This window comes from Capricornis sumatraensis, chromosome 14, assembly GCF_032405125.1.
Source record: "Capricornis sumatraensis isolate serow.1 chromosome 14, serow.2, whole genome shotgun sequence".
NCBI lineage: Eukaryota > Metazoa > Chordata > Mammalia > Artiodactyla > Bovidae > Capricornis > Capricornis sumatraensis.
The window spans coordinates 51,693,604-51,721,095 of record NC_091082.1 but is presented as its reverse complement, the minus strand read 5'-3'; the positions used below and the strand labels follow the sequence as shown (position 1 = coordinate 51,721,095).

Sequence of the window (27,492 nt, the reverse complement as noted above, 5' to 3'; positions counted from 1 at the left end):
AGATGTGGGGACCAAGGCAAGAGAGAGTAGCTAAAAAACTCTCCCAAGTGGTTGCCTGGAAGAAGCAGGACACTGCTAATTTTGTATTGTTGAAGTTTGCGTGTGTTGCATCTTTTTTTGATCACTTTATTTTTTTTGATTAAAATTTTTTATTTTATATTGGAGCATAGCTGATTAACAATGTTGTTAGTTTCAAGTCTACAGTAAAGTGACTCAGTTATACATATACATGGATCTATTCTTTTTCAAATTCTTTCCCATTTAGATTATTACAGAATATTCACCAGAGTCCCTGTGCTATACCGTAGGTCCTTGTTACCTTCCCAAACTCCCAGTCTATCCTTCCCTCCATGTTGCATCTTAATAACAAAATTAATATTAAAAAGATCCAAGCCATTTCTAGGGGCTAGTCTATGTACTTTTCAATTACTTAATTATATTAAGACTTTATATTTTTAGAGTAGTTTTAGGTTTATAGCAAAATCAAAGGGAAGATACAGATTTTCAATGTGACCCTTGCTGCCACTCTTGCACAACCCTCTCTATCATCAACACCTCCCACCAATGGCTCACTTGTTACTTGGGATGAAGATGCACTAACATGTCATTATCACCCAGAGTGCAGTTTACATCAGGGCTCACTCTTGGTGTTGGACATCCTGCGTGTTTAGATAAATCCATCATCATAGGGCCCATGTTGTGGCAAGTCGCTTCAGTCGTGTCTGACTCTTTGCAACCCTTATAGGCTGTAGTCCGCCAGGCTCCTCTGTCCATAGGATGCTCCAGGCAAGACTGCTGGAATGGGTCACCGTGCCGCGCTCCTCCAGGGGATCTTCCCAAAACAGGGTCATACAGAGTGGTTTCACTGCCCTAAAAACTCCCTGTGTTCCACCTCACTTCCTCAGCCCCTGGCAACCACTAAACTGTATCCGTAGTTCTTGCCCTTGCCAGGATGTCTTATGTTGGAATCATACAGGATATAGCCTTTGCAGACGGGCTTCTTTCACTTAGCAATGCATTTAAGTTTCCTATGTCTTTTTATGACTTGATAGCTCTTTTCCATTTAGTGCTGAGTAATGTTCCACTGTCTGGATTGTTGTTTAGCTGCTAAGTCGTGTCTGACACTTTTGTGACCCCATGGACTGTAGCCTGCCAGGTTCCTCTGTCCATGAGATTTCCCAGGCAAAAACACTGGAGTGGGTTGCCATTTCCTGGTAAAGGTAATCTTCCTGCCCTAGGAATCGAACCCTCGTCTCCTGCATTGGCAGTCAGATTCTTTACCACTGAGCCACCAGGGAAGTCCCACTGTCTGGGTGCACCACAGGTTATTTATCCATTCACCTACTGAAGTGTATCTTGATTGCTTCCAAGTGTTGGGCAGTTATGGATAAAGCTGCTACAAACATTCATATGGAGGTTTTTGTGAGGACATAAGTTTTCCCCTTGTTTGCAACCCTTATAGGCTGTAGTCCGCCAGGCTACAGTTTAGCAAGGAGCACAGTGGCTGGACTGTATGGTCACAGCATGTTTAGTTTCGTAAGAAACCACGCAACTCTCTTCCAGTGTGGCTGCACCATGTTGCATTCCCACGAGCGGTGAATGAGAGCTCCTGCTGCTCCACACACTTGCCAGTGTCTGGGGGTGTCGGTGTTCTGGATCTGGGCCGTTCTCCTGGGTGTGTAGTAGAGTCTCCTTGTTCTAATTTGTGTTCCCTGGTGACATGGGATGCGGGGCATCTTTCCAAGTGCAGATTTGCCACCCATGCATCTTATTAATATGTGGCCGGCATCTGTCAAGGTCTTTGGCCCATTTCTTAATCAGGGTGTTTTCTTCTTCCTGAGTGTTAGACAGCCCAGTGTATATGTTGGTAAGATACAGAAGTGTCTCCCCCTCCTCCCAGGTTCACTGAGAAATAGCTGACACACATCCCTAAGTTGTATCAAAGTGTATAGTGTGATGGTGATTCATCAATATTGTGAAATGATGACAGTAAGCTAACATCCATCATGTCTTTTGCATACATTTTCTTTCAGTCTGTGGCTTGTCCTTTCATCCTCTTGATAGTTAATGTATTTTTAGCCTGACAAAATCCAGGAAATCAAACAAATAAACAAGCAGCACTTTGGGAAGCAAAGTTCCCCAAGATATAGCAGTTAAAAAAAAAAGATTGAAGGCAGGGCTGCATGAGCTGTGAGGGTCTGCACAGAGTGAGACAGTGGGCTCTGATGGGTGGTTTTGGAAGGCTGAGAGCCCTCGTGCTCCAGCAGTCCCCAGCCACCAGGGAACCTTAGCAGCCACTGCAGTGGGTCACTGAGTGTCATGATAAAATCATGTAGGGAGACAGGGGTGGTGGCTCAGTGTCTGCAGTGGCTCAGGAGAGTTTAGCCTCAAGCCGTGAGCCCTTGAAACTTGGATCTGTTGATCCTCAGATGGGATGGAGCCTGGGAATCTGTATTCTAAACACCACTACCCCTGTCCCCCAACCATCACTGACATCGCTATCTCTCTCTATCAGGCAAACTCAGGAGCAGCTGGCTATGCCAACCGAGTGGCCTCCCACTTGACTGCTTTTGCCCACAGATGGGACCCAGACGTTGTTTCCAGGGCCCAACAATGTGGAAGGTGCTGAACATGCCCTCACAGCACAGATCAGTCTGAGCCACCCTGCCCAGCTCCACCCACATCAACGGCAATCAGTTTACCAAACACACAAAAGAAAACTGTTTTATTTAAAATAGCCGCTTTGGCCTGGACCCAGTCAGGGTTTCCATGACAACTTTGCATATGCCAGAAAGCTTCTCTCAGTGTCATTATGCCACTACAGGAAGTCTGCAAAAATGCTCTTTCTCTTGCCATGGACGCATGCAGAGCTCTGTCTGCACCCTCAACCGAAACTAAAGTCATAATCTTTATTAACCAACAAACACATACACACACACACAACAAAAACAGACACGATTCAGAAGCTCACAAGTACAGAGAGGCAGAAAGTGCTTAGTAAACCTGAGAAAAAGACCAAGGTTCAAAAAGTGCCTGAGAAGAGAGGGGCTCGGGGCTGAGCCCATAGCCCCTGTGCAGACTGAGGTCATACAGCGGTGCCCAGGGAATGCGGGTGTATAATCTTTAAGTACACTGACACACAGAGAGAACCCGCAGGAGGAACGCACTTCTGTCTTGCTCTGATACGAGGCAGGAACCCCTCCTAGAGTTCAGAAAGGGGCTTTATTCCACTCGTTCCACTGCTCTGAACTCCACCCGCCCAGCTAGACTGACCTGAGTGAGAAAGAGGAGATGCTGCTGTTTGCCAGCACAGGGACGAGTGCCTCCCCTGCCCACCCCTGTTCCCCTCCCAGGAACACTTTCACAGAGATGGGGTGGGGAGCAGAGGGAGGGAATGGAAATAGGTGCATCTTTGGGGTGGTTTTCACAAGAGCAGACAGCACAGCAGAGGTGCTCTTCTCTGTGCCCTGACTCCCTCTGCAGGTGTTTCCTGGCTGCGTCTGGTCTGGGAAACCCAGGTCAGGCAGCGGTATTGCACCATCTGATCCAAGGCCTCTGGGGCCCCCTTGAGAACAAGATGTAGTCTAGCATCATTCTCCCTGGGAGCTCATACTCTAACTCAGCCGTGACTGATTTTCTCCTTTGCAGCAGCAACTTCCTGAATTTCTGCTCTATTCTGGAAGCTAATGTGAGGCTCATTACCATCTGGGCACCCAAGATGTGCTGTAACATTCTTAGGGGAACCCCAACTCCCCAGACATGGCCCATTTCTATAAAGCAGACTGCCCTCCTGCCAAGCAGCCCAGAACTTTCTCTGAATCCTAAAGGGATGTTCACCCCTTGTTGATTTTCATAAAATCTGTTTTAAAAAGGAAACCCAACAAGAGCGTTTTCGACCTAGTTCTGTAGACGACTCTTCCTTTCAGTCTCTTCCTGTTACAGATTTTGCTTTTGAGAGTAAAAGAGGGATCAACAGTAGGCTGTGGCTTTGATTTTAATCCAGAACCATTTTACGGGTTCAGAACATCACTGCAGTTACAGAGTGCTTGTGGGACCCATGGGAGGGGCAGCACCTGTTGAGTTAAGTTCGACTCCTCCTCCTCAAGCCCCGCCCCCCATCCCAGGGACAGGTACACCTCCCTTCTTAGCCAGTGGCTTCTGTGACTTAACAGAGAAACCGTTTTCTGACCTATAGAGGAAAGGGTTGGTGGAAGAGTCACAGACGATAGAAATACGGATGCTCCTCTTAAATCCTTTTTCTTTCAAATCACCCCAGGATGCGTGTGTCATGCCCCCCAATCAATTCCCCGAACTTTCCCCTTCAGGGGGGAATCAGTATTTGGGTGATTCCCTAACTCTTTGGTTGCCTTTCCTGTAAAAAATTAACCTAGGAAATAAATAAATCAGCAATCTCCAGGCAAGAATTACTGTAGTGGGTAGCCATTCCATTCTCCAGGGCTCCATCCCTGGGTCTCCTGCATTGTAGGCAGATTCTTTACCATGTGAGCCACCAGGGAAGCCCGATTCTTCCCCAGCGTTAAGTGTCTCTTAGAGGCAGGAGTCTGGATCCTGGCCACACCATCTCCATCAAGGGCAGGGAGCCCATGGACACAGTTCAGGAGGCCCTGAAGACCACCGGCCATCCTGAGCAGCTGTGGGCAGCTGTGCCCATGCTGGTCACTAGGGAGCCCCCTGGTTCAAGGTAACTGAACCTTGTGTTGACCAGCAAAGCCATCTAGGAAAAGCCAGGCTCTCAGGGGAATCCCGACACCCTGACAAACCGGGAATCTGTTGTGTGTTGTCTCGGTGGGGGCCCCATCTTTGGCACCCTGGCAGTTTATTGAGGATTGGTGCACGGTTGTACATGTATCTCTTGGTGCCTTTCCCACCCGTGTGGGCCCCTCCGACTTTAAACAGTGCCATGTGGTCAGGGGCCCCAGATTCCTGGGGTCACTCCCAAGGTGACCTGGCAGTGCTCACGAACCACTGGTTTCCCTGAATCTCAGTGCAGCCCTCGTGCTGACACAATCCCCCAGTGCAGAAGGACTCGGCGTGAGGGGGCTGTGCCCGAGGGTCGAGGAGGTAGACGAGCTGAGTTTGCACTGCTCCCCACGGGGACCGAATCCCCCAGTGCAGAGGGACGCGGCGTGAGGGGGACGTGCCTGAGGGTCGAGGAGGTAGATGAGCTGAGTTTGCACTGCTCCCCACGGGGGGTCAGGAGCTGCAAAGGCAGGAGGTTGACAGGGCACCTGACGTCCCCGCTGGGGACTCGGAATCGCCTGCCCCAGGTCGGCCACCGCACTACGCCTGGAGCCGGAGGAGAGCAGCTCAGCTGCTGGGAAGTTTGTCTGGGGTCCCCCTGGGCCTCTGAGACTCGCCCGTCTTGGAGGGCGCGGGGGCCTTGGGAGGGCCGGCCGGGCTCTCGGCCGCGGGAGGCTGAGGGGCGCAGCCGCAGCAGAGGGAAAGGAGCCGGGTCCTGACGGCGCGCGTGCAGAAGACGAACATGACGCAGTTGGCGCCTCCCTGGAAGGTGTTCCCGATGCCCTGGCAGGGAGAAAGGAAGCGGCGTGAGTGCCAGGGCTGCACGGGCCTGAGCAACACACGCAGGGAGGAGCAGGGGACCTGGGACCTTGTCCTCCACCCGTGGGGGGTGGTCCGTGGGGACCCTGACCACCAGGACCTCTGACAGAGCACCGGGCAGGCCTGAACTTGAAGGCGTGCCTCGAGTCTTCTGGGTTGGGAAGGGCTAAGGGTCAGTCCACTTTCCTGGGGTTACTCCTAGGCCATGGGACAGCAACTCAACACCCACGGGCTGCCCTGGAGCCACGCTGACCTTCCACCTTCTCTCATCAAGCCTCCCTGTTGGGCAGGACACGGAGAAGGACGCAGGGGAGCAGGGCCCCCCCACCCGCCTCCGCTGGCTGGAGCGTTGGGGCCTGCCTGCCCCACTGGCCCTGCGGCCGGCCAGGCAGGGGAGGGCAGACCTACGTGCAAAACCACCAGCACTGGCATCCGCACCGCCGGGGAGCCACAGAGGGTCAGGACGAAGCGCAGGGTGCTCCAGACCCGCAGGCAGATGAAGATGAGCGGGATGAGCACCAGCTTCTTATCCGCCACGGAGGTGCGGTGCTGGAGCTGGTGCGCCTCGCAGACGATGGGCCGGTACTCCGAGAGCTCCGCGTGCTGTGCGGGGAAGACAGAGAGCAGACGTGAGAGGAGCACCTCCTGGGGACAGACTGGCTGGAGTGGGAGGGCGTGAGGCGTGCAGTGCCTGATGCTGGCAGCCCAGGTTCCATCTCTGGACTGCCTTATCCATCCACTGGCCATTCCACCTCCTCATGTGGATGTCTAAAGCATGTCAGAAGCTTCTCGTGTTCAAAACAGATGCCTGACCTCACCCCCAAGCCTACTGCCTGCTTCCCCATCTCAGCCCTGTCCTTCCAGCTGCCCGGGCCATAAGCTTGGGAGTGGTCTTTGGTTCCTGTCTCTGTGCGACAGCTCACATCTGCCCCACAGGCAAGCCCCACAGGTTCTGCCTTCAAAAACGGACCCAGACCTGGAAGTTCTGTCCACGGTCACTGCCACCAACCAGGTCCAAGCACCACCACCACTTCGCTGGACGGTTGCCACTGCCTCTTCACTGGTCTCCCTCCATCACCACCCCAACCCCCTCTCCACTGCAATGTCACTCTCAACACAAATGCAGTATGGTTCCTTGAAAACCAATGTTCGTTACAGCACTATTTACAACACCAGGACACGGAAGCAACCTAGATGCCCACTGAAAGATGAATGGATAAGAAGACGTGGTACATATACACAGTGGAATATTACTCAGCCACAAAACACATCTGAGTCAGTTCTAGTGAGGTGGATGAACCTAGAGCCTGTTACACGACTGAAGTAAGTCAGAAAGAGAAAAACAAATGTCCTCTATTAATACATATATATGGAAACTAGAAAAATGGTACTGATGAGCCTATTTGCAGGGCAGCAGTGGAGACGAAGATACAGAGAACAGGCTTGCGGACACAGTGAGGGAAGGAGAAAGTGGGACAAATGGAGAAAGTAGCATCAACATATATACACTATCACACATAAGACAGATAAAAGCGCTAGTCACTCAGTCATATCTGACTCTTTGTGACCCCATGGACTGTAGCCCACCAGGCTCCTCTGTCCATGGGATTTCCCAAGGCAAAAATACTGGAGTGGGTAGCCATTCCCTTCTCCAGGGGATCTTCTGACCCAGGGGTCCAGGTCTCCTGCATGGCAGGCAGATTCTTTACCATCTGAGCCTCCAGGGGAAGCCCCCATAAGAGGGATGGCTGGTGAGCAGTTGCTGTATAACTCAGGGAGCCCAGTGTGGTGCTGTGAGATGACCTGGAGGGATGGGCAGGGAGGGGGACGGGAGGGCAGTTATGGAGGCTATGGAGGGAGGGGATGTATGTACAATTATGTCCAACTCACATTGTTGTATGGCAGAAACCAACACAACATTGTACAAATTAAAACAACAACAATAACAAACCTAAGTCAGATCAAGCCAGTCTTCCACTCCAAGCTCTTGGCGACTCCTCGTTTCGTCTGTTCCTTAAAAAGTCCCCAACTCTAGCTCTCTCTGACTTCATTCCTGCCACGTTCCTTAGTTTATTCTGCTCCAGCCACACAGACCTCCTAATCCTCCAAACATGCCAGGCACACCCCACCCCTGGGTCTCTGCACAAGTTCCGTCCCGCATACATGCCCCATCAGTTCAGTTCAGTTCAGTCGCTCAGTCAGGTCCGACTCTTTGTGACCCCATGAACTGCAGCATGCCAGGCCTCCCTGTCCATCACCAACTCCCAGAGTTTACCCAAACTCATGTCCATTGAGTCGGTAATGCCATCTAACCATCTCATCCTCTGTTGTCCCCTTCTCCTCCTGCCCTCAATCTTTCCCAACATCAGGGTCTTTTCAAATGAGTCAGCTCTTTGCATCAAGTGGCCAAACAGCCAAAAAAAAAAAAAAAAAAACCAGAAAAAAAGACATAGGCAAGAGCTGCAGCTGGGGGTGGGGCGTGGCGGTGGGGGACAGGGGGAGTCCTGGGCAGAGCCTGGTGGGGCTCCTGGGAACTTCCATCTGGGAGCCCTGGAATCCTCCTAGGGCAGGAGGAAAGAGGAGGTGAGAAGGGCACCCCCAGCCCAGACAGAAGACCAACTAAAAAGCCCTTCAATGACAGAGAGGATCTCAGACCCATTGGTACACCTGCCAACATCTCTGTCCGTGACTCCAAGTTAAGCCACAAGAGGGCGGCAGGGAGGAGTGAGAATCAGGTAGATTTCCAAGTAAAAGGAAAACCCAAAGTGTGTGTTTCAGGAGACAGACAGGAGTACAGGGTGGGGATCAGGTCTCAGACAGCTGCGTGGAGCACTTTACACACTTGGAAATGGCCGCTGAGCCTGCAGCACACTCGAAAGACGGGGACACTCTCTCCTACAATTTCAGCCTTGAAAACGCAGAGCAAAACAGAAGGACAGGCACCACATCAGCAGGATGAGCTGGAATCCTGTCCCCAGAGCTTCCACCCTGTTACCACTCCAGCCAGGTGCCATATTTTATCTTCCATCGGAACTGCACCTCTGCCTCCTCCTAGGAGTGCAGGAACCATGCTTGAATTCTCATTAGAAACTCCCATTGCCACACAGAACTTTCATGCATAGTAGATGCTCAATAAAAATACACTGAATGAATGCTTGAGCAGATCAATGGATGGGCTAATCAGAACATTTCTGGGATAGCAGTTTGCACATGGCTGGCTTCCCTGGTGGGTCAGCAGTAAAGAATCCATCTGCCAATGCAGATGTGGTTTTGATCCCTGGGTTGGGAAGATCGCCCGGAGAAAGGAATGGCAACCCACTCCAGGATTCTTACCTGGGAAATCCCATGGACAGAAGAGCCTGGCGGGCTACAGTTGCAAAAGAGTCAGACACAACTTAGTGACTAAACAGTCACAAGAACGACTTGTACGTGGCTAGGAGAAAGCCTGTACTTTACATCTGCAGAAACGAACTGGTAGTCCAGCACAAGGAACAATTTGGTCAGATTATCAGAGGGAAAGCATTCTTTCTGAGAATTTCTGGCCAGAAGTCTAGTAGACTGCGGATCAGCCCAGTCTATTGAATTCCCGAGAGCCCGAAAAACCTGCCACTTAGGATATTTTACTCACCAAATATAAGAAGTGAATTGCTTGTATCACTGATTAGGGAAGTCTGTGATCCTGCCAGGTCAATTCTTAACTTGGCTAGTGCACGCAAGCATCTTTCATCCAGGTTCCTTCCAAGGTTAAACAACTGCGTGGGTCTGTCCAGGAGGGGGCAGTAGAGAGCCATGGCCCAGACCGTAGGCTGAGCTCTTAAGCCTCCTTAATTCCAGACACTCACTGGGAGTCTGGGGAGCCCCTTAACCTTGGTGAGCCTTGTTTCCTCATCCACCAACGAAGGAATAAAGGGACTCGCCCCGAGGGGGCTGTGTAATTATCAAACCAGACAAGCAACAGTGCTTATGAAATTCGGCATGCATCACGGTGAGTGATGCAGAACAAGCCCTCCCTCACTCTCGCCGGTCACTCGTCCTTCCCCTGAGACGGCCGACTCCGTCGCGGGGACACACTGGCCACACAGAGCTCTGGGCGGGCTCCCCGGGGACACCTACCGCCCGGCGGATGTGCTTCCGGATGAGGAGGTAGAGCACGGGCAGAGTGACGTAGGCCAGCAGCTCCCACAGCTTCCCGGTCAGCAGCATCCACAGCACCCTGTCCTCCGCCTCCAGGTTGATCCAGCACCAGCCCACCGACACGTCCGAGGCGTCGTAGCCGATCTTCTTCAGAGCCACAGCTGCCACGGTGATGGCCAGCGGAACCCCCCAGCTGAGGAGTAAGGAGCAAACAGGCCGCGGTGAGGTCAGACCCAGCTCCCAGCAAAGCCAACAAGGGTGAAGCGACCAGGATGCTGTGCATGCAAGGCCAGTGCTCTTCCAAGCCCGCAGCAGACAGGGTCCCTGGAGAACAGGGGGGGTAGAGTCCTCAAAGCCCCCAATCCAGCTCTGCTCTGCCCAAGCCCAGGAAAGGGGGCACAGGAGCTGTCCTGGCCTCTCACCTGGACACACACATCCTCCCAAGCGCTGGGAGGCTGGGTTCTAACTCAGAATTGCCAGGCTTCTCGGAGACTAGGATGCTATAGCACTCTCACTTCCCTGGTGGCTCAGACGGTAAAGCATCTGCCTACAATGTGGGAGACCCGGGTTCAATCCCTGGGTTGGGAAGATCCTCTGGAGAAGGAAAAGGCAACCCACTCCAGTACTCTTGCCTGGAAAATCCGGTGGATGGAGGAGCCTGGAAGTCTACAGTCCATGGGGTCGCAAAGAGTCAGACACGACTGAGTGACTAAAATCACACACCATAGCACCAGAACAGCCAGCTCCTTCCTTCATCAGGAGGCCTGGGCACCAACCTGCAAACATCGGCCCACATGGCCAAATATCACCCAGACACCCCACTAGCAGACAGCGCCCCGTGACCAGCCTGGGTCTGGGAGTGCACACATACACTGGCAGCTGTCAGGGCCCCGTGACCAGCCTGGGTCCGGGAGTGCACACATACACTTGTGGCTGTCAGGGCCCTGTGCAGCTGCAGCAGGAGCTAGAAGAGGGGGCGGGCTCTAGGCAGACACTCTTCTTGGGCCCTGGCAAGGATCCAAGTGTGTTAGTCCCTCAGTCCTGTCTGAGTCTTTGCGACCCCATGCTGCTCTGTCCATGGAATTCTCCAGGTAAGAATACTGGAGTGGGTAGCCATTCCCTTCTCCAGGGGATCTTCCCAACCTGGGGATTGAACCCAAGTCTCCTGCATTGCAAGCAGATTCTTTACCATCTAAGGCACCAGACAAGCCCAAGGGGACCCTCTAAAGCATAGGGCCGGGGCAGGCAGCGCTGGATGGACTTTTCTCGAGTTTAGCACAGTGGCAACACAGCCCAGATTAGGGCCGAGCCCCAAGGCCCCTCCCCGGTAGTCCCCACACCAGTCTCCCCCCAAAACCTTTCAAGTCGGTGAGAAGGACACAAACAAGCTAATGTGGAGGTCCACAGGGTGGTTAGAAGCTTGGACAGCGATGCAACAGGCTGGGGGATCCAAGTCTCAGGCCTGCCCCGCGTGGCTGCAACACATCAGTGTTTTTCTGCACAAAGTGGGGATGATCACGGTGCCTGGAGCAGAGCATTGCAGTCAGTCATACCAGAATAAACTGATCAGCGTGAGGTGCTGTTTATGTCAGGCAGGCTCATCCCTAGGTCCCAGGATCCAGGATCCAGGCCTGCGGTGCAGGTGCCAGGGAGGTGTGAGGCCTGTGACCCCAGGAGGACACACGGGCCTATGTCCCAGGTCAGCTGCCCAGAGAACAAGCAATAAGTGACCAGGACAGTGTCATTAGGAAAACACTTAGTGCATAAAGCGGGAAAGCGGTTCTACCTCAAGGGCTCTGTGTAAGGGATGCCGGCTCTTTCTGAAAGTTATAGAACAATGATGTGATCCCAGTTGCACTTGGTCTGCTACCAAAAGGAGACTAGAAGAGCAGTGTTTCTATCAAGGTCTTCAAAGGCTGCAGGATGGGGGAGGAGGCAGGGCGGGGATGGTGATGTAAAGGAGAAAGTCAGCTCCCTGGGCCTAGGGAAGGCTTGGTGTCCATCCTCCACTGACCTCTGCAGGAGGGCCCCATAGCCCTGCAGCTCCGGCTGTCCAGAGGCGGAAGTGACATGTTCCCCCTTGAAGGCACAGAGGCACAGGAGGGGCCAAAACCACCCAAATCAAAGGATTATGGGATTATTATGTTCCACTTACAATGGAGTGTGCTATTTTTTTTTCAACTTTTATTTGTGGCTGCACTGGGTCTTGGTTGCTGGGAGAGGGATTTCTCAGTTGTGATTAGTGGGGGCTACTCTCTAGTTATGATGCCCAGGCTTCTCATTGCAGTGGCTTCTCTTGTGGTGGAGAAGGGCTCTAGAGTGCAGACTCCAGAACACAGACTCAGTAGTGGTGGCGCACGGGCTTCGTTGCTCTGTGGCATGTGGGATCTTCCTGGACCAGGGATCAAACTGTGTCTCCTGCATTGGCAGGCGGATTCTTAACCACTGGACCACCAGGGAAGCCAAATGCTTGTCCTGTGAAGAATTATTGATCTATTAAGTTAATATATATTATTGTCAAACTATTTTGTCTTTATAAAAGTTTCCCGTTTTAAAACTCAAGCCATTGTAAATAGTGCTGCAATGAACACTGGTGTATGGCAGAAACCAACACAACATTATAAAGCAATTATCCTCCAATTTAAAAAAAAACAACCTCACGCCATCCTAGTAAAGGACAACATGTGTCCACTATGAGTTCCAGAAGGCGATGGCCATGTGGGCTCACTGCTCCATCTCAGCATCCACATCAGTGCCTGGCATGTGGCGGGACAAAACTAGGACCTGCTGAATGAATGAAGTATGAGCCCAGTGGCCAAGACAGCTTTTCCCAATTAAATGTTCACTGCAAGGACATTACTGAAAGGAGGTGAAAGGCTTTTAAAGCAGCAGTCTCCAACCTTTTTGACACCAGGCACTGGTTTCATGGAAGACAATTTTTCCACAGACCAAGGGGTGGGGGAGGATGGTTTGGGGATGTGATATTGGAGAAGACTGTTGAGTGTCCCTTGGACAGCACGGAGATTAAACCAGTCAATCCTACAAGAAATCAACCCTGAATAGTCATTGGAAGGACTGATGCTGAAGCTGAAGCTCCAATAGTTTGGCCACTTGATGTGAAGAACTGACTCATCAGAAAAGACCCTGATGCTGGGAAAGATTGAAGGCAGGAGGAGAAGGGGACGACAGAGGATGGGATGGTGGGATGGCAACATCGACTCAATGGACATGAGTTTGAGCAAGCTCTAAAAGATAGTGAAAGATGGAGAAGCCTGGAGTGCTGCAGTTCATGGGGTTGCAAAGAGTCAAGACACCACTTAGCGACTGAACAATAACAAAACGCATTAGATGCATTGCGCACTTTTATTTCTATTATGGTTACAGCAGCTCCACCTCAGATCAGTAGGCTAGAACCCAGAGGTTGGGGACCCCTGTTAAACGGCTGAACCAGAAATCCTGAAGTTAGAGGTGGGAGAGCAGTGAGCAGAAACCATCACCCAGCAGGACGGGAGCCAGGGATTCCCATCCTGGGGGGAAGGTAGAGCACAGGCTTGGCAGGAGGAAGCTGCCTCCTTCCCTCCTCAGCAGCCCCAGAGCCCCCAACGGAAACCCAGGGATCACAGGCTGACAACTGTGGTCCAGCTTTTACAACTTTTGGTCTGATGGACAAAAGCTACAATGTGATGTCTCTGCTCTGTGTGACTGGGGTGTGCCTGGAGCTGAGTCTGTGCTGGAAAACAGCCAGAGGGAAGACCAAATAGACAAAAGGTTTTGAAAGGGCTGAGACTGTGGGTTGATCAATCACAGTCGCTGTTTGAACTTGAGCACAGACAGCAGCTTTACTGGAGCCAGAAGCTGCCTGGGAGGCACCTGAGTGGAGGTGGGAAGAGGAGTAACCTCAGGAAGCGTGGGAACGGAATGGGCGGGATGGTCTAATAATCCCGCCAAGCAGGCTCCACCGGATGCGTAATTTATAGGTAAAGGCACTGGCGTGTTAGTGATGTTTTAACATCAGAAAGACGTCTGCATATGCACACACACACATAAACTGGTTATGAGTTTTACTAACATAAAGTAAAATGTATGGAAACCAAGGGGGGCAAGGGAGAGCGGAATGAATTGAGAGGCTGGGATTTACATATAGACACGGTTGATACTATGTATAAAATAGACGGGCTTTCCAGGTGGCCCAGTCAGTAAAGAATACACCTACCAATGCAAGAGACACAGAGACACGGGTTTGATCCCTGGGTCGAACCCCTGGAGAAAAATGGCAACCTGCTCCAGTAGTCTTGCTTGGGAAATCCCATGGACAGAGGGGCCTGGCAGGCTAACATACAGTCCATGGGGTTGCAAAAGAGTCAGACAGGACTTAGTGACTAAACAACAACACAGAAAATAGATAACTAATGAGAACCTACTGTATAGCCCAGGGAACTCTACTCAGTGCTCTGGGATGACCTATGGGAAGAAAATCCAAAAAAGAGGGAATGCATGTATATTTAGAGCTGATTCATGTTGCTGTACAGCAGAAACTAACACATTGACCGCAATGTGAGAAACACACTCACTAGCCCAATGGCACCCCACTCCAGTACTCTTGCCTGGAAAATCCCATGGATGGAGGAGCCTGGTAGGCTGCAGTCCATGGGGTCGCTAAGAGTCAGACACGACTGAGTGACTTCACTTTCACTTTTCACTTTCATACATTGAAGAAGGAAATGGCAACCCACTCCAGTGTTCTTGCCTGGAGAATCTCAGGGATGGGAGAGCCTGGTGGGCTGCCGTCTATGGGGTTGCACAGAGTCGAACACGACTGAAGTGACTTAGCAGCAGCAGCCCAAACTCAAACGAATGGTCTTGGAGACACAAGGTGCAGTGGGAAGCGAGGCTTTAATGATGGTCTTGCAAGATTGGGTGACTGGTGGGCAGGCTCACCCAGGGTCGCTACCTGGATCAAGTTATCCGCAAGTTATCCCTAGCATGCAATTCCCTCCTCCAGTTCCGCACTGGCTGAACACTGTGGGGCGAACAATCTTCCTGGGTGTCACCTTGGTTTGCTTCCTCTCTATGGGCTGGCCCCTCACTGACATCTTGTTTCCTCCTTTCCTGCGCACCTATTTCCATTCTTATATTTTGAATTCACCAATAGAATGAGCCAGCATGAAAATCCTAGGCATCCTGCCCTCCCTCTGTTTGCCTGGACTTTCTAGTTTTGTAACTATTGCATCAGCAACCTGTCACTCAAAACTAGCTATTCTTGAAAATGGACCACTTTAAGTTCTTTATTTCTTGCAGTAAAGCAACCATACTTCACTATTTTTTTTAGAAAATGATGTGAGGCAAGGCACACATCTGTAAATAATAATAAAATATACAATATTCATTGTACACTCCATACAGCCAATTGATTCTCACAGGATGCTCTTGTTGACTTTTTCCAAACTCTGGTATCTGCAGCCAAACTGTGGTTGCAGTTAGCCAGTGAGAGTAGTTCCATGACGTGAAGGTGGATGCTATTTTCATTTTCCTTAATGAGTAAGATGGAAGTGAAATGAGGAAGACCTGGGGCACCAGACGAGTGCTGGAACTTTACTGGCTTGATATGAGGTTGATAAGACGTTTGACATGAGCAACCTCACTGTGACTCAGCTAACACTTTTTCAACACCAGAAGATATTTCTTCTTTTTTTCCTGCTCTGGGACCTGGCCCATTCTCATCACCTCTCCCTGAATGTCTGGCTTCCCACCTGCCCTGATGTGGCTGCTACCTGGGCTTAGGTTCAGAGACAAGACACATTTTACATTTTATCTTTACTGCTAACATTTCCTGGGCTTCCCAGGTGGCACTAGTGGTAAAGAATCCACCTGTCATTGCTGGAGACATAAGGATATGGGTTTTATCCCTGGGTCGGGAAGATCCCCGGGAAGATCCCCAGGTAGAGGGCATGGAAACCCACTCCAATATTCTTGCCTGGAGAATCCCTAGGACAGAGGAGCCTGGTGGGCTACAATCCATAGGATCTTAAAGAGTCAGACATGACATTTCCTAATCACTTTCTTAACTTTAGATCAGGGGTCCAACATACTAGGGTTCTCAGGCCAAATCCAGCCCAAAGTCTGTTTTAATTTATTTTTCCATTTATTTTAAATTCAAGTATAGTTGATTAAAATGTGTTCATTCCTGCTGTACAGCAAAGTGAATCAGTTATACATATACATATATCCACTCTTTTTATTCTTATTTTATAGTCTTTTAATTGGAGAATAGGTAATTTACAATATTGTGATGGTTTCTGCCCTATAGCAACACGAATCAGCCATAGGTATGAATATGTCCCTCTCTCTTAAACCTCCCCCTGCTTCCCTCCCCAGCGCCCCCATCTAGGCTGTCGCAGAGCACCGGCTTTGTGTTCCCTGCATCACACAGCAGATTCCCACTGCTTACCCACTTTACACAATGTGTATGTTTCAGTGCCACTATCTCAGGTCATCCACCTTCTCTCTCCCCCACTGTGTCCACAAGTCTGTTTATTTCTGCATCTCCACTGCTGCCCTGTAAATAGGTTCGTCAGTACCATCTTTCTAGATTCCATATATGTGTTAATACACAGTATTTTCCACTCTTTTTTTAGATTTTTTTTCCCATGTAGGTCATTACAGAGCACTGAGTAAAGTTCTCTGTGCTATACAGTAGGTCCTTATTAGCAATCTCCTCCCTGGTGGCTCAGTTGGTAAAGAATCTGCCTGCAGTGCAGGAGACCTGGGTTTGATCCCTGCGTCAGGAAGATCCCCTGGAGGAGGAAGTGGCAACCCACTCCAATTTTCTTGCCTGGGAAATCCCATGGACAGAGGAGCCTGGTGGGCTATAGTCCATGGGGTTGCAAGAGTGAGACACGACTTAGCAACTAAAAAAAATATATATATAAATATATATATGTATATATAGTGGTATATATGTCAGTCCCAATTTCCCAATTTGTTGTATGTTCTTTAAAATAAAGTTTTATTGGCACACAGCCACACTCACTGGTTACATGTCACCTATGACTGCTTGTGAGTTACCAGAGCTGAGCTGAGCAATTGCATGGGAGGTCACATGGCCTGCAGAGTGGAAAATAATCACTACCCGGTCCTCTGCAGGAAAAGTTTGCTGACATCTGCTTACAAGTCAACAAAACTATAATTAGGACCAAAGGGGTTCTGAGTAGTACTCTTGTTTTTCATATAATTTATTTAATTGTATGTTTAAATAATTTAATTTTTAATGATAGTTCTAGCTAACAACCAGCCCAAAAAATACCCTGAAATTTAACAGTTGGGTCCCACAAACTGGCTCCAGGTCACCACTAGACAAGGGATGAAAGGGATGGGGGGCTGAAACTGCCCCGGGTTCTCACCTACAGAGCGAGGTGAAAGGCTGGCAACCTCAGATAAGCCAAGCTGCTCTCTCCCAAGCGATCACCCTGAGCTGTTGGTGGTATGCGACCCTGAAAGGGACTCTGCAAAGACATGTGTGACCTAACTGCCACTTTCCAGAAATGTCTACTGCTAATTTCTGACAAATATAGGGCTGGGCAAAAAGTTCAGCTGGGTTTTCTGTAAGATGGTACAGAAAAAGCTGAATGAAGTTTTTGGCCTACCCAATACCACGTAACAGGCTTCTTTTTTATTCCTGTAAAAAAAAAAAAAAAACCCACCATCAATCAAAAAAATAAACAAAATCAGAAAAAGTAAGAAATGGCTTAACAACAGCACACATGAAACAGACCAAGGGTTGCAGTTGACTGTGACCCAGAAGGTCGCGTGGTCGGAGAGGTCTCCCTGATGCTCAGATGTGGGTGATGGAGAGCGGCCAGCAAACTGTCCTGCCTCCCTGTGGACACCTGGGACCCATATTCTAAACCTGAGCTTGTGAAGCTGGCACCAGAGTGGGCATGTGAGGAGGTACTGGGCCTTGAGTGCTGAAAGACTTCTGAGGAGGTCCGGTGAGTGCAACAGCCATCAGGCGGACAGAGGAAAGAAAAGACAGGCATGCTGCTCAAGTCCCAAAGCAGGGGGCTGAACTGGCAGCTTTCTCCCCTCCCCGCTCCCACCAGAGGAAGGAAGTCATGTGACCACATGCAGGGGATGCTGTGAAAAGGCCTGAGGAGGGACATGGTTAGCGCAGGTGACCCCTTCTCTCCAAACCTGTGATACAGGCTGAGGAGAAGCAGGGCTGGGGTCACTTAGATGGAAGGCACCTGAAGACCACAAAAAAAAAGGGTGGCAGAGGATGAGATGGTTGGATGCTCAATGGACATGAGTTTGAGCAAACTCCAGGAGATGGTGAAGGGCAGGGAAACCTGGGTGCTGCAGTCCATGGGGTTGCAAAGACAAGACTGAGCAACTGAACAACAACAGAAGCCCATCTGTGAGCGGAATCCCCTACTTGGAAGGGCACCAAGGGCTTCTCCCAGAGGCACCCAGCCCCAGCTCTCACCTGTGTTTGCCTGGAAACCAAGGCCAGACTCCAAGCTGGCTACCTCCCCCTTCAGAAGCAGTTATGGGGTGAGTATGTCTCCCTATCTCCCGCAGATTCCTGTGTTTAAGTTCAAACTGCTAGAACCTCAGGATGGGACTGTATCTGGGGATAAGGTCTTTAAAGAAGTGATGAGGTCAAAATGAGGTCATTGGGTGGGTCCTAATCCAATAGGACAGCTGTCCATGCAAGAAGACTTGAGAGTCCCTTGGACTGCAAGGAGATCAAACCAGTCAATCCTCAAGGAAATCAACCCTGAATATTCTTTGGAAGGACTGATGTTGAAGCTCCAATATTTTGGCCACCTGATGGGAAGGGCCAATTCATTGGAAAAGACCCTGATGCTGGGCAAGATTGAGGACAGGAGGAGATGGGGGCATCAGAGGATGAGATGGTTGGATGGCATTCCCGACACAATGGACATGAGTTTGAGGAAGCTCCGGGAGATGGTGATGGACAGGGAAGCCTGATATGCTGCACTCCTGGGGGTCACAAAGAGTCAGACACGATTAAGAGACTGAACAACGAGGAATGGCCTTGTAAGAAGAGATCTGGATGCAAACACTGAGGGACAACCATGTGAGCACACAGGGTGCAGATGGCTCTCTGCAAGCCAGGAGGGGAGGCCCTGCCCACACCTGGATCGCAGACTTCCAGCCTCTGGAACCTGGAGGGAAGGATGTCTGTTGTTTAAGAGCCCCACCCGGTCTGTGGGCTTTGTTAGGGCAGCTGGAGCAGACTAAGGCAGAGGCTGTCTTACCAACTCTAGGGGAGAGACATGCAGGGGCAGAGGACCACAGCCCAGCCCTAGGGACCTCCCCTCTCATCACACCCAGACCAGCAGACCTGGGGGCCCTCAGTAAGCTTAGGGGAGGTGTAAACTGACAAAAGTTCTGCAGACTGGACATGAACTTGGCTTGTGGAACTCGGCATTCACTTTGTTCTTCGATTGCCCAGTGAGAAGCTGAACCAATGTGGGATCAGCTGGGCAGTGAGCAGGCTACATCCCATACCTGAATTCCCTGGCATTTGTCAGAGTCCCACGAGAGGTGGCTGGTGCCTACAAGAGCAATGCTCTGGGTTTCCCTCAGAGTTCCCAGTTTGCCCAGCTGGGGATCTTCGGAAACCTGTTCCACCAGTCAGGGTGGGGAACACCTGGGGTGACTCAGGGATGGGAAGACCCTTCCCCCTCTGCCCCACTGGCTCCAGATCTCCTCAGTCCACCGTGGATTCCTGCACTCGCCCCTCACCAGACCTCACCCTTCCTACAGATCTCTGCTACATGGGTGGCCCTTGCTGGGAGGCCACAGGAGGGTCTTCTCCCCCAAACAGCAGAGCCTGGTCCCTGTGCCTGTGCCCTACGGAAAGCCGTGACTGTGAACGTGACCCCAAGATGCTCTAAGGATGAAACCACCAGGCAACAATGTGCCGATTTAGAAAGATCTTGGGAGAAGGACAGAGCTGGCCCAGAGGAAGGCAGCTGCAGGGAGCAGGGCCTGGGGAAAGGAATCCAGGCCTGAGGAGGCCTGGAGGTTTCTGCCCAGACAATGGGCTCTTAGTGTGAAGTGCTGGGCAAAGGGGCAGGACGTGGGAGTTCAGGGCGTGTGGGAGTTCAGGGCGTCAGCCACGGGCCAGGCCACCATGAGGTCGCTCTGCGGCCCTGGCCAGTGCCGGGCTCTGCAGTCCTGGTTCTGGGGGGCCAAGGAGTGCTCTGTAGCACACAAGGATACCTTCCTGCCCACCTGGGTCCAGGTAAGGCCTGTGGCATCTGCCTGTGCCCCAGCAGGGTCGAGGGGCAGCCCCTGGTGCCCCCACGAACATGCAAATGCAGTGCAGAGACCTCACTGTAGCAGGGCTCTCAGAAAACAAAGTCAGTTCAGCTCTTGTCACTTTGGGGAGCACCACCTGGCATAGCGTGCTGTTCAGGCATCCATCCCCATTCAGGTACGGCCGCCTGGGGCCTTATCACTGGGCCGTCGGTGAGCGAGCCCATGTCTGCTTAGAGAGCTCACAGGCTCTCCCCTTCAGGGCCCACGGTTCCCCTTTTCTCTGTGTGGGAACTTCCCCCTCCCCACAGCAGGGGGTTTTATGGTGACCCTGGGGTGCCCTAGATTTCTCTCTTCCTCCAAAACTCCCAGCCACTGCCAGAGGGTGGGTGGGCATGTGGGCCAGGGGTCATGCCCACATCTATTCCCACTTCAGTGGAGCCCAAAGAAATCCTAAGGCTGCTGCAGGTGGCCAGCTTGGCCCGAGCCCGTGGCGAGATGTGGCACCCCTGGCCCAACCCCCCCCCCCCCCCCCCGCCACAATCACAGGACACACCAGCGGATGCCTGGCACAGCAGTGGCCCTGGGGCATGCGTGTTGGGGACAGTTAAGGACCCTGCCATCTTGGTTCAGAAGGAGCCCACCACCTTAGGGGGGAAGAGGGGCTGTTTTGAAAGGCAGGTTGGCAACAGAGATGGTTTCAGGCTTATCTTATTAAAAGGGAAATGACCCCACACGAGGCCACTGAGCTGCCCAGCACTTTCCTAGGTGAGAACTGCAAACCGATGGTCACAGATGCTTATCCACATGCATGTACAACATGACCACAAACAAACTTTGGTTACCAAAAGGGAGAGAGGGCGTGGATAATTTAGGATCCTACGTGTTTGGGATTAACATATGCACACAATTATATACAAAATAGATAAACAAGGACCTACTGCAAAGTACAGGAAACTCTACTCAGTATTTTCTAATAATCTATAAGGAAAGTGAATCTAGAAAAGAATGTAAATACATAACTGAATCTGTGTTATACACCTGAAGCTAACACAACATTGTAAGTCAACTATGTTTCAATCAATCGATCAGTCATGTGGTGTCGGTATCATGCTGCCGCCACTGCTAAGACACAGTACCAAGGGACCTGATGCAGGACTTGCCCTTGAACGTGGAATATTCTCACACCTTGGCTTCCCTGATAGTTCAGTTGGTAAAGAATCCACCTGCAATGCAGGAGACCCCAGTTCGAGTCCTGGGTCGGGAAGATCCACTGGAGAAAGGATAGGTTACCCACTTCAGTATTCTGGCCTAGAGAATTCCACGGACTGTATAGTCCATGGAGTCACAAAGAGTTGGACACGACTGAACAACTTTCACTTCACTTAAAAATGAAGCAACAACCAGAAGATTCACCTTGCAACGCTATAGGAATCAATGGATATGAAACCCTTGAGGGAGACGTTGAGGCCTGCAGGAGGTTTATCTAGACAAAATCCTTATTAATTACAAAAGGAAAAAGAGTAACTGCAGTGGAGACTGATAGATAACACCTCGACCAAGTGATCAAAGTGAACACCACCAGGACACGTACAAGTCACAGTCACCAGCCACCCCCAGGTAGCAAGCGAGAACCGGTTTCTGTGAGATTTCAGCCCAAAGTGCTGATTCTGAATCTGTTAGGGGACACACTGACTGAAACTGCCCACCCCAGTAACCATCTGCATGAGTCATTTTTCACCAGGCGATTCTGGTAAGGGACACGGAAATAACAAGCCACCACCAACCAGAAGAATTCGGGAAAGGTCAAAAGGAGACAGGAGACTCTAGTCCATATGTCCTCCCGGAATCCTCCTCACCAGAATCCATCTTGGCTGAGCAATACTCACACCACCAGGAAGGGCCTTGAGTCACAGTGACTGGCCAGAGACTACCTGGAAATGAATTCCCTCATCATAAAACCCAAGGCTGCGAGCCATGTGGCAGAGCAGTCCTCCTGGGCTCCTCTACCTACCGCTTTCCCTGCGGACACCCCTTCCCAACAAAGTCTCTTGCTTTGTTAGCACATGTGCCTCTTTGGACAATTCATTTCCAGATGTTAGACAAGCACCCACTCTTGGGCCCTAAAGGGGGTCCCCCTTTCTGCAACAATGCCACTCACAAGGAGGCATCGGGTAACCTGGGTGAGAGAGGTATCCTACGAAATAGGGTGCCTGTACCATCCCCCGGTGTCTCAGTGGTGAAGAGCCCGCCTGCCAATGCAGGAGATGTGGATCTGACCCCTGGGCCGGGAAGGGTCCCTGGAGAAGGAAATGGCAACCCGCTCCCTTATTCTTGCTTGGGAAACTCCATGGACAGAGGAGCCTGGTGGGCTACAGTCCACGGGGTTGCAAAAAGTCGGACATGACTTAGCGACTGAGCAACACTAACAACATGGTCATGCAAGAGACTGCCCTTGCCTTTTGGAAATACACCGAAGGATTAGGAGTAGGGGGCATCAGGTCTGCAACTTATTCTTAAATTCCAGAAAAAAAATTAATGGAAAAGATAAATCAAGCTATTGTATTTAATTACACATCAATAATGGGGGAAATTCGGAAAGTTAAAAATAAATGACTGCCGAATTACCTCTCAGTTTAAAAAATTATTGTCAAGGCCAAGAGACAAGACGGAATCCTAAAGGGGCACTGACCTTGAGGTTCTAACTCAGAGCCTCCTGCTCACAGCTCTGTGGCTCAGGCAAGTCTCATCAGCTGTGGCTGGGTGACGAACCCTGGGTGAGTCCCCTGGGTTACAGAGGATCAAGGCGCTAAGGAGTCAAGACAGCTCTTTCCAAGACCTCAGGAGCCTGACCTCTGAGGATAAAGTCTAAGCTGCCCTCCTTCCCCAATGAAATTTTTTTTTTAAGTCTTTCAGTAAAGAAAAGTATGTCAGGCATTATGATAGAGCCCCGGGGGCATGCAGGGACTTCATGGGTACGACTTTCTCCAGCCTCCTGCAGTATATGGCTGCATTCAGCTCTATAGATGGCTTTTCCCACTTATCATGTCCTACCACTTAAAAAATACATACTACTGTAGAGTTCATGGCCGGTATTTAATGGCAGCATAACACTTCCAGGTGGGTTATAGTCTATAACTTACTGATCCCCTATTTGTTGGACATTAAGGTTGCTTTCAAACTGTCATCACTGGCTAACAGTGCCACACAAACTCCTTTTACATCCAGCTTTGCATGTCATTTGTTGATCTCCTTAGACTAGATCCCTATAATAGGATTTCTGGGATCAAGGGGTATGAACCAAATACTTTCTACACAGATTATTCCAATTTACATGGCCAAAAATAATTAGGAAAACACCAGTTTCATCTGCATATCACATTAATATCCTGCCTTACTACTTTTTTCCTTTCAATTTAAAGAGAAAACGGTACTTCTTTGTTATTGCTTGTATTGAGCTTTCATGCTTTTACTACTTTGTCAGAATGTCCTCTGTCCATTTCTGAAGATATTTGTCAGTTTTCTTTAAAAAAAAAATCAACTCATAAGAACTCTTTAGAGAATACAGATTGACCTTTTGTGTATTTATATTTTAAAATATTTTTGGAGACAGACTGGGAGGTCTGAAGAAGAGTACTGATTTCCAGTCATTTGACATGGTTAACGACTGGGTCACTGTGTAGCCTGAGTCTGAAGATGAGACTTCCCACTGCCAAGAGGTCCTTGCTAGCGGAGGTAATGGAATTCCTGTTGAGCTATTTCAAATCCTAAAAGATGATGCTGTGAAAGTGCTGCACTCAATATGCCAGCAAATTTGGAAAACTGAGCAGTGGCCACAGGACTGGAAAAGGTCAGTGTTCATTCCAATCCCAAAGAAAGGCAATGCCAAAGACTCTTCAAACTACCACAGAATTGTACTCATCTCACACACTAGCAAAGTAATGCTCAAAATTCTCCAAGCAAGGCTTCAACAGTATGTGAACCAAGAACTTCCAGATGTTCAAGCTGGATTTAGAAAACACAGAAGAACCAGAAATCAAATTGCCAACATCCACTGGATCATAGAAAAAGCAAGAGAATTCCAGAAAAATATCCACTTCTGCTTCACTGACTACACTGAAGCCTTTGACTATGTGGATCACAACAAACTGTGCAAAATTCTTCAAGAGATTGGAACACCAGACCACCTTACCTGCCTCCTGAGAAATCTGTATGCAGGTCAAGAAGCAACAGTTAGAACCGGACATGGAACAACAGACTGGTTTCAAATTGGGAGAGGAGTACATCAAGGCTGTATATTGTTACCCTGCTTATTTAACTTATATGCAGAGTACATCATACGAAATCCCAGACTGGATGAAGCACAAGCTGGAATCAAGATTGCAGGGAGAAATATCAATAACCTCAGATATGCAGATGACACTACCCTTATGGCAGGAAGTGAAGAAGAACTGAAAAGCCTCTTGATGAAAGTGAAATAGGAGAGTGAAAAAGCTGGCTTAAAACTCAACCTTAAAAAAAAACAAAGATCATGGCATCTGGTCCCATCACTTCATGGCAAATAGATGGAGAAACAATGGAAACAGTGACAGACTTTATTTTATTGGGTTCCAAAATCACTGCAGATGGTGACTGCAGCCATAAAATTAAAAGACATTTGCTCCTGGGAAGAAAAGCTATGACTAACCTAGGCAGCATATTAAAAAGCAGAGACATTACTTTGCCTACAAAAGTCCATATAATCAAAGATATGGTTTTTCTGGTAGTCATGTATGGATGGGAGAGTTGGACTTTAAAGAAAGCTGAGCGCCAAAGAATTGATGCTTTCAAACTGTGGTGTTGGAGAAGACTCTTAAGTGTCCCTTGGACAGCAAAGAGATCAAACCATCAATCCTAAAGGAAATCAGTCCTGAATATTCACTGGAAGGACTGATGCTGAAGTTGAAATTCTAATACTTTGGCCACCTGAGGCTAAGAACTAACTCACTGGAAAAGACCCTGATGCTGGCAAAGATTGAGGGCAGGAGGAGAGGGGACGACAGAGGATGAGATGGTTGGATGGCATCACCGACTCAATGGACATGAGTTTGAGCAAGCTCTGGGAGTTGGTGATGGACAAAGAAGCCTGGCATGCTACAGTCCATGGGTTGCAAAGAGTCGGACATGACTGAGCGACTGAACTGAACTGAAGAGGTCCTTCAGCAGCCATAAACTAATCCTTCAAAGAAAGACAATGAAGAGTCCTTAGCAATATCGTCTGGGAGGATCCAGGTCAATACATGAACCTGCTGGACAGGTTTTTACCAACTTTTAGACTAGCAAAGGGAGTGCTAACTTCTGGAAGAGAAAAAACTGTCAAGTCCCTTTGGCAGGAAAAATATCTTTTTTCTTTTAAGAAGCAAGTGCATAGGGAGTTCTCTGGCGGTCCAGTAGTTAAGACTCCGTCTTCCAACGCAGGAGACTTGGGTTCGAGCCCTGGTGAGGTAACTAAACTACCACAACTATTGAGCCTGTGCACTGCAACTATAGACCCAATGTAGCCATATATATATATATAAAGTAGGTGGATCACATACAACAGACAAGAGGAACAATCTGGCTCCTTACAGCCAGAGAAGGACACACAGGCTTTCTTAGGAGGCTTTCCCTAAGCATCACAGAAAACGTCCCTAGAAGTGAAAAGAAATGTTCTTAGGGGATGTGTCTTTTCTATAGAAGCTTCACAGGTCCTCTTTATCACTTAAAAAATACATTGCATTCAGTACGTTTCAAAAGAGTGGGGAAAAGAGAAGAGAACCTTGCAAAGAAAGTCTTGGGCTCCTTCCCAGGTACACGTGAGCTCCACGCTGTCCACATCCAACCAGGCTCCCAAGAACAGGGTCCCAGAAATGGATGCAGAGATCCGGTGGGACAGAGAGAAAGGAAAGGCTGCCCCCTCTCTGTGGGTCTCTGCAGCAGCTGACCCTGTCTGAATGGCTCGCTGCAAACATTTTGAGTTGAACAGCTGAGAAGCAGGCCATTTAATTTCCCAGGGACCAGCTGGCCTCCCTCCAACAGCCGTGAGACCTGGAGGTCAAGTGACTCTTGCAGGCTTGTGACTTCACTGTTGTGACACCCAGGTGACTTGTCTCTACAAAAGTGCTGACCATCCTCTGTCCCTTGGAAAGAACTCAAGTATTTAACAGAGAGGACCTATAATTAGGGCAGCATTTGGTGCTCTTATTTGGAGGAGGGAAAAGAGGAAAGAAGCTCTATAAAATTCCTGCCTTGGGTTCAGCACAGGACCTCACCAGATGTTTGAATCCTGAGATTACACTGGGAAGGGGCCAACCTTGGTTCACAGGTGAGAGTTACCTGGATGAGACACTACAATGCCAGGGCAGGACAAGGCCTTGATTCTCTCTACCCAGAGACTCCAGGCAGCTGGCAGCTGTCTTCCAGACCAGCCTCTGCCTCTGACCTCAATTTCAGAGCTGCTGAACTCTGGAAAGAAAGATTATTTAGAACATAGATAACAAGAGACTGGTGTCTGAGGTTTAGAGATGAGTAAAGATGAAATAAACAAGACTGTCCTTCCTAAATTTTAGCGCTGAGGCAGAGGGTTGGGTGAAGGGCAGCCTGAGAGTGGCCAGATGAACTACATGTACTTTTCCATCCTGGGGCACCTAACTCATCTCTCAGGTGCCTGCCCCCATGACCACGGGCAGCAGAGATGGCCAGAACGCAGTGCAACAGGCGGCCAAAGGTCCAGAGTGGCCTCACCAGCTCTCCAGGTGCTTCCAAGTTACTAGGGTCTGGCTCTGAGGGTGAGCTCTAGGCCCCCACGCTCCAGGGCCTTCGCTGAGGCGCCCACCTCCCTGGGAGGCTTGAGCTGGGGCCACCTCAAAGAGACGCCCCCTGCGGCGATACACAGAGCTAGTTCATCAAGACCGTCATTCCGCTGGCGCAGGGCTGTCCCGGGACACGAGCAGACACTGCCGGCTGCGTGGCCGGCCAGAGGTCCCACCAAGACACGTGGCCCTGAGAGCGGCGAGGGCCACAGGGACAGCACACAGGATCCGGGCAGGGTTCAGGGAACCTGAAGGAAAGCAGCGTCACCGTCACCCACCTGACGACATGGAAAGTCCAGAGCAGGCGGCCAGTCTCGGGCGCGCGCGCCGTGCGCACGATGCTGAGATACAGGTAGAGGGCGATGGCCACGGTCCAGAAGAAGGAGCTGGTGTTGGCGAAAGTGGAGAGCGCGCCCTGCAGCACGCAGTCCCACGAGGAGTCCTTGAAGTCCTGCAGGACCCCGTAGAAGTAAGAGGCGGCCGAGAGCAGGTCGGCCAGTGACAGGAAGAGCAGCAGGCGCCGCGCCTGGCTGCGCAGCTCGGGCCACAGGGCGTGCGTGGCCATCAGCAGGCCCGAGCCCAGCGCGGAGAGCACGCAGGACAGAAGCACCACGGCGCGCTCCGACGGCACCAGCTCGGTGGGCGGCACGGGAAGTGGCAT

At 50.3% G+C, this 27,492-nt stretch overlaps 1 protein-coding gene across 1 annotated transcript; it reads right to left on the bottom strand.

Annotated features, from left to right (window-relative positions):
* Nucleotides 1-5,328: 5,328 nt before the first annotated feature.
* Nucleotides 5,329-27,492, bottom strand: GPR157 (G protein-coupled receptor 157). The gene is made up of 4 exons (XM_068985609.1): nucleotides 27,110-27,492; nucleotides 9,694-9,907; nucleotides 5,989-6,183; nucleotides 5,329-5,544 (listed from the first exon to the last, which is right to left on the bottom strand). The coding sequence occupies exons 1-4, from the start codon at nucleotides 27,490-27,492 to the stop codon at nucleotides 5,329-5,331; spliced, it is 1,008 nt and encodes a 335-aa protein (XP_068841710.1).

What these genes read in the sequence shown, in the direction of transcription:
- GPR157 (XM_068985609.1), bottom strand. Translation starts at nt 27,492, where the DNA reads ATGCCACTTCCCGTGCCGCCCACCGAGCTGGTGCCGTCGGAGCGCGCC. An exon ending in TGGACTTTCCATGTCGTCAG is followed by an intron (nt 9,908 to 27,109) that starts GTGGGTGACGGT and finishes CTTACTCCTCAG; the next exon opens with CTGGGGGGTTCCGCTGGCCA. An exon ending in CAGTGCTGGTGGTTTTGCAC is followed by an intron (nt 5,545 to 5,988) that starts GTAGGTCTGCCC and finishes TCTCCCTGCCAG; the next exon opens with GGCATCGGGAACACCTTCCA.